Genomic DNA, 15180 nt, shown 5'->3' on the forward strand with positions numbered 1-15180 from the left:
TGGCAGGAGACAGTGGGGAGAAGAAGCTCTACTTTAAAAACAAAAAAGAAAAAGACGGAGAGTAAGTATGATGATGAACTTACCTGGAGGTGGTGAAGACTGCGTACACTTTGGGGTGTTTTTCATCTCGAGTGGGGAGAAGAAAGATGTCCTCTGGAAAAGGGAGACAGCAAACATAGGTTTGTTGTTTCCAAACTTGTTATGCACATTTTTGACTTCTGCTGCACAAAAAAGTGCAGTTTTAACATATTTAGTGAAGTTTCTTTGTTTTTTTCTTTAATTCTCAAAGTAAGAACTGAGACATCGTCGAGGCCTCCTCTGTTCCTATAGTCCATGTCTGACAATGTTAACGTGGCTTTCATCAATTATTTAAACTCTTTTGACTTTATTTTTAGGATCTGACATTATTTTATTCTAGCCTTTCATCTCTTTTTACTGAATTTTTCCTTTCTATTTTACTGCATGCATTATTTTATCATGTTCTAGTTTATCTTATCCTTACGCTTTCTTTTTATGTAAGAGTTTACATGTATCTATTCCATTTTATTTGTTTCTATTTACGTCTTTAATTTTCTTTTACATCCTGTTTTTAGCTGACTGGTGTTTCAGTCTGCAGCCGTTTGTGAGTTTCCTCACATCTTCACTTCCCTGTCACTGTTTTTAATGCATAATACCATCCATGTGTCAGCTGAGATGGTGTTTTAGCAAGGGTGGTCTGGTCTTTATCCTTTATCCTGAGTTCTTTGTGTAGATTGCAACTGTAACATATTCATTAAAAATCCCTTTGAAGGGCATTTAAAAGACAACCTTTACTGTATTTTTACTCCATTTTTTTTGCACTCTGAACTTAATTCACGGAGGATAAAACCAAGAGTGCCGGCCTGAGAGGAGAGGTCACTCACGCAGCTCATCAAAGTGAGTGTCCACTCCGTCCGGACCGGGGATCGAGCACACGAGCCTGGCTTTGAGGAAGGTGGTCCATTTATTGGTCAGACTCCTCAGGCCACCGACGTCATTCTGAAACACGACCACATGCATGTTGTTTTTAATCCCTCACGGAGCAACATTAACATAGATCCATCAAATCCACAAAGGATGAGAACTAATCCACCCCAAAAAGACATAATATAAGTGCTTCCACATGTACAGTTTTAGTTTAGTCTATTTACACATAATATTAAAGAAAAAACTATCAATATAGATAAGACATTGTGCAGGGGAGGTTAAAAAAGGCTTAGAAAGACACCAGCCCTCGAAACAACAACAGAAAGCAGGCATAAAGAATGAACAGCTACATAGTTCAGTGCTGACATCAGACAAATCATATTAAAAGAAAAGAAAACACACACAAAGAGCATAAACAAGAGAGACGTCCTCAAGCTTTTCTTAAATGAAAACAATGTAGAGGTCCAACAAAACTTCACGGGGTCTAATGTGAGTCTCTGACACGTCATGGATCGCGTGTCCATATTTATCCGTCTGATATATATGATGGAAGTTTGCATTTCCTGGAGAGAGTCACTTTAAGCAAAACTAAATCATGTTCTGTTGTATATTTCATATTTCTGTTACAAAATATAATGAAATTAGATTTATTTATGTTAAGAGAGAGTTTACACCATCGGCATATGTGATTCCCTAAATGTAGAAACTCCCCAAGTCTCGTCTTGATGACCACCCACAGCTGCTTTACGCTACAGTTTTGCCATTCACCCATTCACTTAATACGGTCATACAGACCCATTCACACGCTGCCAGCTCACCCAGGAGCAACGTGGGGGTTAAGGGTCTTGACCACCGGCATGTAGACTGGCAGAGATGGGAATCAAACCCATATTTAGAGCTTATTTATAGAAATAGATATGAGACTCTAAAAGCACATGCATATTTAATCATATTAAGTCCAGTAGGTGGTCAAAAGAAAAAAAACAAAACACTTTTATACATCTGTACCACACACACACACACACGCACGCACACACGCACACGCACAACACAAAGACTAAAAGCCTGAGTATGATTTCCTGCACTGATTAGGAAAATAAACAGATGTTCAGCAGACAGATGTACTGGACGAGCACAAAGGAGATCCGTCTCGTTATTGTAACAACAGCCAAGAGTGATTGAAAAGAGAGACGGAAACGGAGAAACAAGAGAAAATACAAAATAAAATCCAGAGCGGCGGCGGATTAATAATGCCGATTTTTATCTTAGCATATGAACTGCTGTTCTAAGGAGCCACCTGAGACCGAGCTATGATAAGAGGGTTCAAGTGCAACGTCTTTGTAATGCAAAAAGAACCTCCCTGTTAAACTTAGCCAGGGCACTAAGTGGTATAGAAACCGCTTTTTTTTGTTTAAGAGGCCAAAAAAAGCAAGCACTTAATGAGGATTTTTTTTTTCTTCAAAGAGGATTCGGCTGAAGTTGCTTTTAAATTGGGGGGTGGGGTGGGGGTGCACTTATGTAAAATGAAAGGGAGGGACAAACACAAAGACCAAGAGAGAAGGATTCCCAAAAGAAAAGGAGGAGAGAGCTGTAATCCAGAGGAATCTCCGTCCAGTCTGCCTTACAGCTTACCCTCAAGTCATAAACACGCTGGAATGTAGCGATACACTTCCAAATACAAATAAATGGCTGCATGAACTCATCCCCCCTTTTTTTTTCTTTTCTTTTTAATGACAACTGGCACGCTCTAGTGTAATCATTAAAGTCTGTCAGCTGTGCTGTGTCTATCCAGCCTTACAGCTGTTTTGACACGCTGTCAAATCTGAGTGAACAGGCTCGGAAACGTGATAAGCTTCACAAAAAGTCCTGCAGCATCCAAGAAGTGGAGAAACAGAAAATACATGCGTTAAAGTAAGTATAAGATAATCCTTTATTAGGCCATATCCTTATGAACACGGAACAAACAAAACAATCTTTGAAAATGTTTCCCGCAAACATGGCATCGTTTCACCAAATGTCTCCATCCACACGGAAACCTCCCAAACGACTCAAAGCGCTGTAGTACGTATGCCAGGCCTGTAAGTGGCGCTGTTGCACTGTTTTAACAGCAAAAACGGAGAAGACGATGTCGTACAATCACAAAATAACCAAGCCAGGGGAAGGGATAAAGAAATAAATAAATTAAATTAAATGATCATAAAACAAACAGATCTGTTTCACTCTTAATCTTCTCTAAAGTGTTTTTCTTCACTCCCGTGTCTGAACTCTCTGACGACTTTAGTTGCTTTTCATTGACAGTAGTTGGCAACAAAGATAGAGACAGTGAACGTCAGCGCAGTACAGAGAATGGGTGGACTATGACATCATCGTTTTCCCAAAGTAGCGTATTTGCTGTCTACATGAAAATGCAAGGGCGGTGTTTAGGCATTTTCCCAAAAAAATAACATTTCAGGTCTCCCGAAGAACTGTTCCGGTGTGGATGAAATAAAATAAAATAAAATAAAATAAAATAAAATAAAATAAAATAAAATAAAATAAAATAAAATAAAATAAAATAAAATAAAATAGACCCTCTGTGAATTCACCTACATTTGTTTCTGTGTGGAAATTAGCTTAATATTTACAGTGTGAACCAGGATTGCACTTTGTTATTAGTATTACTGTTTATTCTTTGGCAACTTGACAGACCTTAAAAAGATGAGTTTTAAGTTTTGTCGCCTTGGAGGCCAAAATTTGCACTGGACAAAACAATCTGCCAAATGAATGTTATGTAATGTTAATAAATTAAATGTCTTCAAGGTTAAAAAAAATGAAAATGTCAAGTATTTATCACTCTCTTGTCGCTGCACGGATCTCAGGGACAATGGAGGCAGCAGGTCTTTGAATGCAGCAGAGCACAAAGGGGTTAAAAGGGGGGGAAAAAAAGCATGATTTACTGCGTCTGACAGCAGCAACGAGTCTTTCAGATGACTACAAAAGACGGAATTATCAGGAAGGTCTCCTCCTGAGGGACATAAAAACACTGGCTGACACAAAGGCTACATCCACACTGATTTATTTTAGTTTTAGTCAGATCACTGTGTCTTATTACACAATCTCACTTGTCATGTAATGTTTGACGTACCAGGTTTGAGCAATGCTGATATTTCCCTGGCTAAGAAGGTGAACAATTAAATTCACAACATTATAGGATGGAAATAATGTAAAATGAAAATAAAGGTCATGAAATTCCACAAACATTATCATTCCCATATCCCACCCCACCAAATCTCAATAGTTGACACATTTGTACAAATATGTTGCAAGAGCGCAGTTATTCCTATGGAAAAGGGTGAGGGCCACATGTGAATATGTTTGTGAAAACAAAATAACATAAAAACCTAATTCTCTTTCATACTTTCCCACACGCATTTTTACCAAAATAACATGGTAACATTCTATTCCAGTAGTTATTCATTATCCTAATGCATTTCCTTTATTAGGTTCATATTTATTTATTGAAAATGGACGGTATACGGTTAAAACAAACATTACCAGGTGATTCACTCTATTAGATCACAATGTTAGAGCTAATTTGCATCTGTCGTCCCTGTCATTTGAAAGGCCATCATGAGAAAGAGCAGTGGTCCTAAAACTGACCCATGTGGCACTCCCAGGTAGCATGATATAAATGGATATAGTTCACCGACACACACTGATGTCGACCACTCATTACTTCATGTTACTAACTTGAGTCTCAACATCCATGTTCAGAATCTTGGTCTTTCTCTTTTCCACCCGCCATCTCCCCCCCCCATACTCTGACCTTCCGACCCATATGTCATGTCCTCACCTCACCTCTCCTGTGTACCAGCTCACCTTGCACACACGAGCCACTCGGGTCAGGATGCTTTTGTCGTTGCCTTCCCACGAAACTTCCCGGAAGAAAAAGTATATCTTATCATCATCTGGGTTGTAGGTGTCCGCGATGGGATGAGCAGATATGAACCTGCCCTCTGAAGACAGACATGGAGACAGAGGGAAATAGGGAAGTGTTACACGGGTCCAGTAATGGCTTTTCCATGTGATGTAGTCAAGAGGTGGCATAAACACACAGGACTGCACATGTTTATTTACAGTCTCTCTCTCTAGTTACACAGAGATATTGCAATTTCTACTCAGGAAACTAAAACTGAAACTGAACAGAGATCCTAGACGTGTTGTACGGTTTACTACAAGCACTAATAACTGATTACTACTTTAGTAGGTAACCGTTCTAAATCATCCTTTAATTGGACACGCAGGATAAATACGCTAATCACGTCTACAATGATCTTCAGTCTCCATAGTGTTTAATTAAACGCAGTGCGGACAACGTAAATACTGGATTACGATCCTTGATTACTTTATTTAAAGTGTCTTCACTGATTGATTTGCCTCTTGGGGAAGCATAAAACAAGTACACACAACACTGACAACCTTAAAACAGTCAACATGCTTATTTACATACTGAGCAGACCTAGCAATCATTTAGAGTGGTACGTCAGGAAACCGATGAAGAGCAAATCAGCTCTTCTTTTAGCTCTACTTTGGTTCTACACACTCTAAATGCTAAAATATGTTTGCCTGCCGCTCATCTGATGACAGTTCCATTTAGAACTGGGAATTTCTGAGTTGTACTCCAATGATGACTTAATATGTGGGGCTTTTATTATCACAGGGTGGCAGCAGCAGCAGCAGCAGCAGCAGGAACATATGGCCCTTTACCACCTATGGTCCCAGCTCGCCTCGCCTCAGCATGGCACGGTTTAGGTTGGTAAATTTTGAGATTTTTCTGATAATTGTTGGAGAGTGAGATGTTAAGAGATGTTAAGTCTTTGTAGCCGATCTACAGTTTCGGCACTGTTCGGCTTGATTCTGGCGACGTCACACATAGTATCGCCTCAGCTCGCTAAAAAAAGCTAGTGCCGCAAGCTAGTGCTTAACCGTGCCGTACCATGCTGAGTCGAGCCAGTGGATACACTCCATTATTTAGTGGATTATTATGTGTGTTTGATGAAATTCACAATGTTCCTTGAATGCATCTTGAAGCAGCTCCTCTAAACTTGACTTTGAATGAATCTCATTAACACACTGCGAAACCTGCTTTGCTACTGGAGTTAAGAACATTTGAATATTCATTGAATAATAAAAGAAATGTTCTCAAAATGCCCTCCCCAAAGTAGAACCTCACGGATGGCACAAGCTTGAAAAACTGTTTTCATTTGAAAGTGATTATACACTTGTGGGTAGAATATTAAAAAATATCGACCTCCAAAATCTTATTCTGAAAAACATTTTTATAGCTGTCAAAAAATGACTAGACAAGTGTAGATCAGTAAATATGTGCCTCTGTAGGTCGCATGCATTTAATTTATGTTGTTGCACAGTAGTAAAAGTTATATTAAAGACTACACAGTATTACAGTGACATTACATCAACTTTAGCTCCGCCGCTAGCAGCCCAGCAAACCACCAGAGGGTGATTTCCTGCGGTGAAACAGCTGAATGTCCTGGTGCTAACACAGTCAGACAGAAGGTCATTGTTAGTCCTGCAGCAGTGAAAAAAGATGCTCCACAGACAGACAAGCAGAGGAATGATGTGCTGTGCGCTCTCTGCATGCGCGGCGCCAGCACACGCCACTTACACGACACACGCTGAGCAAGAGAGAGAGAGAGAGAGAGGCGTAATCACTCCAAACATCTGACTCTGTGGTTGTGAAATGTGGAGACCATGTGTAAGGATTTGGATCCTGGTGACGAATGTGGTTGCACGATAACCCATCACTTTCTGAAGCACGCTGGAGACTGGAGATGTATACAGAGGTGATGACTGTGCGTGTCTGCCTGTGTGTGTGTGTGTGTGTGTGTGGCGATGCGGTGGTGGGACTAGGACCGTGAACTTTGTGGCACACTGTAAATTCCCCTGTAGGTGTGGTCCCTGCTCAGCTGTGGCATTCATATAAAGATCCCGGCTAAATGAATAAGTGTGTTGTTTCTTCCGTGCTGGAATGCCAATAACAATCCTGAAGGCACAGAAAGGCTCTTTGTATCAGTGCACAGAGGGCAAAGACATGGACGAGTGAAAGGGATAGTTCAGTGTTTTTAAGTGGCGTCGGAAGAGATATTCACAAGTGATCAACACCGACTCAGTGCACCTCAATTTCTATCAACTGAAAACATGTTTACCAGCGGGGGGCAGAAGGGAAAGCAGATTTTAGCCACTTGACAAAAAGGCTCAGCTCGTAAAATATATGCCTGCTTGAGTTTACGACAGCCCGTCTGGCAACAAACTGACATTTATAAACTGCTCTCTCCAGTGCGCCAAAGTCCAGAACACAGGAGATGTTTTTAAATGACGTTTAAATGTGTTATTTTGTGACGTCGGTGACACAAACCTGCAGAGCAGCAGCTCCTGTGTCACCACAAGGTAAAAATGCAAGATTTCTCTATGGGTTTTGGTTTAAGAGAAGGAGACTGAGAGGTTTACGAACTTCTGTTTCCAAATGATACCTCAAATTTAGTCAACTCATTCTTGAGACATTGTACAATGAACCAGGCAGAGAATGTATTCATTCATTCTTGGACCTGCAATGGACTGACGAGCAGTCCAGGGTGTATTCCACCTTTCGCCCTTTGTCAGCTGGGATTGGTTCCAGCTCCCAAGGAAGATAAAATGGTAGATAATGAATGAATGAATGCATGCGTGAATGTTTTTCCTTGGCTGCCGTGTTTTCAATAAGAGCAAGGGTCTGACTGCCAAGCTGGTTGACAGAAATGGAGGCCCTGGAGGCAGCAAACTCAATGACATCAGTGTTCAAGAAAAACAGAACTATCCCTTAATAAGAGTCCAAGTACAAGTGCTTATTTACCATTGATCCAGTAGTCTTCAGAGATGTCTGTGCGTATGTAGTGCTGGTCAGGTGGAGGGCCAAGGGAGCGCGTGAAGGTTGTGTCTTTGCCCAGGAAGTCTGAAGACGTACCCGCATACAGGTACTGGCCTGTGTAGAGATCAGAGTGAGGTTCATTCAAATATGCCTCCTCCATAGGTTTCCATTTGGCTCCTCCCCCTCTAAGAGTCACAGCATATCCACATATTTGATTTGGTTGGTTGAGCAATCAATGGGAAGCAATGGGGATTGGGTGCCTTGCTAAGAGGTACCCCAGCCATTGACCTGTCAGGATTTGAACCTCCAGTTACAAGCCGACTTCCCTTTCCGCTAAGTCATAGGCTGCCCCTTGTATCTTCGATATGTTCACAGTGAAAATATAATTAGAAAAAAAAAACATTTCAATCAGAGTTCGAGAAACAAACACGCTCAAAAAACACAACTACTCTGCTGCTGCACTGACCAAAATCATTTAAAATCCCGGGGAGACAAACTGTGTACATGAATGCAAACATACTTAAGAGTGAGTGGAGATATGAGGAGAAACGTCACTTATTCCTAAGGACATGGTGCTTTAGAGGGGTGCAATTCTGCTGCATGGAAGATAAGGCAGACAGAGGACACCCTGCCACGCTGCAGTATGTTGTGTGACGGCTCATCTTACTTGTGAGGACTGAGGTGAATGGCTGCAAGGGATCAAAGGGACATTTCAACCTGCCAGACTCCACTGTGCTCGACAGCAGCTGGAACACACCATCCTGGGACGAAATTAGAATTGTAACGCCTATAACAAAATCATTCCCCTCAAATTCTCCCCCTCATATAAATACTTTACCTCTCGACGACCAGTGATTTCAAAGAAAGCGCAGATCGGGTGGAAAGCTCCTGTCCCACAGGCGTAGACGTGTGTGCGATTGTAGTTGTGCAGGACTCGGACAAAGTTAGCACACTCCAGCTGCAGAAGCAGAAGCAGAAAAAAAAGAACTTTAACAACTTATTAAACTGCTATATTTTACACAGTGATGTTTTGCACATTTTGTGCACTTACATTTGCATTTTTTCCTGCCAGTCTGCACATTTCAACTCTGTCCCGGGAAGCAGGCCAGTGAAACTGAAGACAGATAAGAAAAAAAACATTATTATTATATTTTACATATCTCTGCATAGCTTCTAACCCCAGACGTCAGGTCTGTTTTTATTTTATGTGCTACACTTTACACAAGAACAAGAATTTAGCCTAAATTGCTAACAAATGCTAGTTAAGTAATAGTTATACTTAACTATTTCAACATTTTTCATACAACTCTTAGTTTGAATGAACTTGGTGACACTTTGCATTACAGTACTGTAACATTATGGTAATGGTATAGTATTAGTACATAATAACTTTGAAATAAGGAGATGATAATTGAGGGGATGCACTGCAGAGGTAATTTAATCTTTTCTGTCGTGAAATGAACATAATGTTTTGCATACAAATGTAGATCAAATAATATTTATGTATATCTATTTATTGCACCATGAGCCATGACTGCAGCAATTATATTGTACTGTCGTTAGCCTTAAGCCTAGCTCTGTACCACATCACCTCCTACTGGATGTGTAATGAGCTGCAGTGAGAATGCTAAATCCATATTTCCTGTTATTTTGGTGAATGTAATGCCTTGCAATTCAAATACATTAATATTAAAATGTAACAAATGACTTTGAAATGACAGTAACAAGTCATAAATAATGCATTACGTTTATACACTGCACCTCAGTGCCATCTATATGTTCGGCACAATCGTCCTTTTTGCCTTTTCAGCTTTTCTTCTGTTTCATAACTCATCGTTTGTAACTATTACACAACAAATCTCAGTTATACAATAACCTACAGCTTTGGGTGCTGGTAGGAGAGAGGGATGGATGTATAAATCCTGCTCACACATGCATTATAACAGGCTCGTGTGCTTTGCATGTTCCCTCCCTTAAATCCCACCATGGAGAGCGATCGCCAAAAATGATTGCAACACAGCTTTGAAAAGCAGGCCTGAGAAACACACCGGCACAAATTATAAAACACCTTGAGATTCCAAAAATCATGGCATGATATTCAGGAATTTGATGTTTGAAAGACAGAATCTGAAAAGACGAGTGGGGTCATCTTACTACAGCATATGGGGATATTTAAAAACTTTGATGGACGGGGTTTCAACATAGCAACATCTTCTCTCTTCTTCTTCTTCTTTCCTTTACTCTTGCAGATGAGGTTGATCCCCCATTTTATTTGGGTTCAAAAAAAATATGGAAAATGGACTCAGTTCTACATTAAACCTGTGGTCTCTGTGCATATGTGTATATTCATATTATATCAATGAATTTTGAACAAGCAGAAAAGATTTTTGCTGGTGTTTACAAAGGCAGGGCCTGTTATTTTGTGTATATGCTTGTATTTTCTTGCATTTCAAAGGGGAAAAGTAACAAGTAAACACAAAAGCAAAATGAAAAGCAAAAATTCCTGCTTTTCATAAAGATTTTTGATCATTTTTTTCCCAGTTTGGTGTGATTTTTGAGTCATATCAACCAGCACTTATTTATATGCTTCTATGTTACATTATTTTACCTTCACATCTAAGTAATATGACGGTGGACGGCTCTGTACACATATTGCTTGTTTGTATTCTTTCAACTGCCATACATATTTATATTCATATTATTACATTTTTGTTTTCATCTGCACAACCCTGCACACTTTGTTGATGAGACTGGATGTAGAGTCTATGTCTTTGTGACAGTTTATAACCTGTAAATAGAAAATTAACCCTGGAACAAGGGATGAATGATATTGCAGTTTTCACTGATACATGAGATGCCGATCAGGAGACGATAATCAATACCAGTATATACATTTCCCCTGTGCCCAAGGTCAGAGGTCATGTAGTCTCTTCTGTAGAGAAATGAACATATTTTTATACTCATGTCACAGAAGATGTAGCTATGCATTTTCTTCATTGTGCAAAATAAAATATAAAACATAGTTAAAATAATAGTTGGAGGGCGCCAGCATAAAAGTCAAGAAATTCCCACCTTACATCATTGTTGTGCTATTCTTGTGTGCATTCACATACACATACTAGAGACCTCTGCTCTGATTTTAGTCCAAACTCTGTCCTGTTTTGAACTGTCTCTGGAGATAAAACGTCTAGTGTTGTAGAGCAGGTGTGCACACAGAGCAGAGATGATGTTTTTTTTTCCTTCATCTCACGAAGAATCTCAACGGCGTCACGGAGCGACACAGAAAAACGTGAGTGATGTGAAAACGCCCGACCGACTCCAAATATGCGTCTCCTCTGTCCATTGATTGTGTATTTTCAACCAATATTGACTGAAACCGATATTGTGCCGATAATATTGTGCACCCCTATCTGGTAATGGTAGATGAGCCGTCTACTGAAACAACTGGAACGCTCGCTAGCAAAATATTGTCTTCCATTTTAGTGCCCCGGGTCCTTTTCTCGGTGTGCCACTTCATTAACTGATGAAGTTTGTGTCTCTAGATCAGATTTACTCTGAGGACCTGGTCCCATAGGGGCTCAGAGAATTAGAGTGCGGGTGTCTATCTCCCATCAGTATCACTTACCAGAGAGGCAAGAAAAAGGCAACACTCTGAGAGTAACGACTAAGAGTTATAACAAATAGATAACGATCAAATAAACACACGGCCGTAGCCTCTTGTCATCGACCTCAGCTGCATAAACACACACTCACTTCCACAAACTTTAACATATGGCGTCTGTCCAAATGCATCGGTGTGTTTGTATAAAGTGCAAGCGTGTGTGGAAGTGTATATACTCTGCGTGTGCGTGTGCGTGTGAGTGTGCGCCCTCCAACACGATGACCCTGACCTCACTCAGACAGACAGTTTCAGGCTGACTCTGACTGAAAGGTGAGCTCTTCGCTAAAACAATACACGGCTGAGAGCATTCCAGCTTAGCAACACAGGCGTGGAAAAACGATACCTTACCTTACATCACCTCGCTTTAATCACAAGTGCCACGAGCTGAAGGTGAATGACTGTCTCCACAGTAATGAGCTGTTCAGCACGATTAACACAACTTATTAGGCGGTCTCAAGTGACTCACAGCATGATTCTGCCTGTCCTGACGATTAGAGTGTGCAGACGGAGATTCTCTGTCTTGATTTTCTTCCAGCACTATGCCTCTGTGAGAGAGTGTGTGGATTCTTAAGCTGCTGTAAACACTTCGCAGTCGACCTAAACAAACCTCTCAAGTATAGCAAATGGCCTCAACAGTGACAAAAGCAAATGATGCTGTTTATTTTTTTTTTGTAAATCATCATTTTTTTTACTTTTTCATATCGTGTACCTTTCTGGGCTCTCTGCTGAGGTTGTCAGGGTCCAGCAGATAGATGTAATCCCTGGCTCCCAACAGAAGACGACCTCTTTCTTCGTCCAGCAGCAGCGAGTGGGAGTGGAGGCCGTCGGCAGGTCCCAGGAACAGAGACACACTTCCACCATGAAGCAGTTCTGACCCAAAGAGACAGAGAGACGTACAACTAGTTTAATAAATACCAGTATTTAGCATGTGTACGAAATCTATTTTGCAAGAGTGGAATGGAACTGTTCAAGCATAAAGCGTAATCAGAAACAACCTCAAAATAATAAAATTGAACATAAAAGTGTATTTAGGCAAAACATCTTCAACCAAATCATTTAAAAATACAATAAAAGTGTCCAATGAGACCAGATCCTTCAGTCTCAAACAACTTTTTCCAGGAAGAGGGAGGGAGGGAGGGAGGGGGGGAGGCCGCAGGACCCATGGAATTGACAACAAGTCCTGGGATCGAACTCCATATGCTGTTCTGATGAATGTAGGCCTTAAGATATGAAGGTGGCAGACCAAAGATGGACTTCTAAATGAGAATATGCCAGTGTTTGGTGTATAATGTGTATAATTCAACAGCATTAAGCTGCCAAGCTTAACTATTTCTAAGGGGATAACACAGGGCATAAAACAAGGTGGCATATTATGTTTCTCAGAAAGGATTTTGCACACTGTGTATTTCAAAGTGATATAAATTAAAGTGATGAAAATGAAAGCAGGTGTTGACTTAAAGCAGTTGTGGTTCAACACACGAGCTACACACACAGACAGAGAAGAGTCACAATAACACACTGGTTCCACTATCATTGGGGTATTTTTATAACTTCATAATTTCAACAATAAAGCTATTTCGGTTTACCAGCTGTTCACAATCAGACAAGGAGGATTTCTATAAACTGAACCGTGGCTTTAGCCTAAGCCGGCTATGAGATCACAATCAAGTGTGTTTCCATGCACTGTCATGTCGAGCTGTTCAATTCCACCACTGTCCAAGTCCCGGTGTTGACCTTATGTTTGGCAGCAACATGGAAGTCGACGTCCGCCATTATTAGTTTGAAAGACTTCTGGTTTGGCATTGACGGTCAGCGGTCGCGTCGCTTTACACAGCAGACAGAACAACTTTGAAAGTAAACATGTCTTCTTGAAAAACGGCTACTGTTTGTGCAGTCAGGGGTTCCTAACAGCTGGTCTTTAAAGGATCGGCTGCGGACAAGACGGGAATGTGGAGGCAAAGCTGTGCTGAGGCTTTTTTCCTCATCCAGGGAACAAGGAAAAGCTCTGTGGCTCAAAGGCCTGTATGTGAAGAAGCCATTGCAGTGTCTTTATACCAGGTTGTTTGATTTTGTGGAAAATCAACCTTCAGAAGATCCTCCAGTACCAGAGACGGGTCTATGAAATGCTGGTGAAATGCCGAGGGGACATCTTCGTGAAGTCAAGTCAAGTAAAACCACCGCTAATGAGGATTAAGTGTTGTTAGTGGTTGGAGTTGGTGTCTGAAATTACAGAAGACAATAGGAAGTTGGAACCACTTTCAGTTTATTAGTATTAGGCGGTTTCCAGTTAAACATCCAGTTGCTTTGAAGGGATCCGATGATCCAAGCACACGACCAGATCAGCGCTACCCAGCCTCCAGGACATCTACAGCAGAACCAGAAATATCATGAAAGACATTCACCACATCAGCAACAACACCCTGTTCCAGTGGCTGACCTAAGGGAAGGGCCTGCACTCCTGCATGGCCAGGACAGAGAGGCTGAGAAGGAACTTCTTCCCCCAAGCCATTCAGTCAGTCAGTCAGTCATCATCTAACCGCTTTATCCTCCACCAGAGGGTCGCGGGGTGTGCTGTGCCAATCTCAGCTACATCGGGCGATAGGCGGGGTACACCCTGGACAGTTCGCCAGTCCAGCGCAGGGCCAAACACAACTAGAGACAAACAACCATTCACTCTCACACTCACTCCTATGGTCAATTTAGAGTGTCCAATTTACCTAATCCCCACACTGCATGTTTTTGGACTGTTGGACGAAGCCGGAGAACCCGGAGAGAACCCACGCACACACGGGGAGAACATGCAAACTCCATGCAGAAAGGCCCTTGTTCCAACCGGGGCTCGAACCCGGGTCTTCTCGCTGCAAGGCGAGAGTGCTAACCACTACACCACCGTGTGTCCCCCAAGCCATTCAAATTGTGGTTATTTACACTCAACAGAATTGTCGCAATGTCATCTAACTGTTGTGTTTATATAGTCGAGCATGTGACTATGTAGACTATATAGTCTAATTCTTTAAGCTGATCAAGCATACATTTAAAGTAGTGTCATAGTCCAAAAAAAAAATCAATGTGTCTCAAAAGGCAAAACATCAAGAAATGTCCATAAATAGACTTTTTCTTGCAGCCGAAAAGTAGATTCCCAGCTCACTGTGTGTCCTTCATCTCCTTGATCTGAGGAAATCTTTTCTATCACCAGGCTCTGTTCATTGTGTCAGTATCGCAACATGCGCTGAATAAACATGGGCTCTGTGCAGGGGGAGTCCTGTGGGAGTCACTCTGAAAGGATTGACAATGTGATTACCCTCTTGGTGTGAAGGACTGAAGAGGTTACCAACCTCCAATATTTGAACATCTAGGACCCCTCCGCACCATGCAATCCTGCTTAATACCTCCTTCTACACACACATAGAGCGAGGGCAACCCCCACATGCTCATATCTTTCACCCCTACACCCACATCTACAGACTAAAGCTCACGGAGATTAGGTCTGCTAGCCCCTGGCTAATGCTAATCTGTTCTATAAACACCACATCACTAGGAGCCTAAAGAAACTGTCCGCTTCGCTATCGCTGCTTAGCGTCGCGCTCCCGTCAACGGTTCTTGATCAGCTCCTCTGCAGGAACATCGTCGAGATGCTTGGCTGCCGACAGACGGGTTCAGACTTGAGTGA

The 15180-nt window shown here is 41.4% G+C and overlaps 1 protein-coding gene across 1 annotated transcript in view; it reads right to left on the reverse strand.

The window, feature by feature from the left end:
* sema3d (sema domain, immunoglobulin domain (Ig), short basic domain, secreted, (semaphorin) 3D) overlaps window positions 1–15180 on the reverse strand; it is a 49330-nt gene that overhangs the window by 18480 nt on the left and 15670 nt on the right. The window contains exons 3-10 of the mRNA XM_044036742.1: window positions 12220–12380; window positions 8901–8963; window positions 8688–8807; window positions 8517–8610; window positions 7835–7963; window positions 4804–4940; window positions 903–1017; window positions 84–153 (exon numbers count right to left, since the gene is read on the reverse strand). Of these exons, the coding sequence (XP_043892677.1) occupies window positions 84–153; window positions 903–1017; window positions 4804–4940; window positions 7835–7963; window positions 8517–8610; window positions 8688–8807; window positions 8901–8963; window positions 12220–12380 (889 nt within the window). The remainder of the gene's footprint in view (window positions 1–83; window positions 154–902; window positions 1018–4803; window positions 4941–7834; window positions 7964–8516; window positions 8611–8687; window positions 8808–8900; window positions 8964–12219; window positions 12381–15180) is intronic.

Source organism: Solea senegalensis, linkage group LG10 (assembly GCF_019176455.1).
Source record: "Solea senegalensis isolate Sse05_10M linkage group LG10, IFAPA_SoseM_1, whole genome shotgun sequence".
NCBI classification, from domain to species: Eukaryota; Metazoa; Chordata; class Actinopteri; order Pleuronectiformes; family Soleidae; genus Solea; species Solea senegalensis.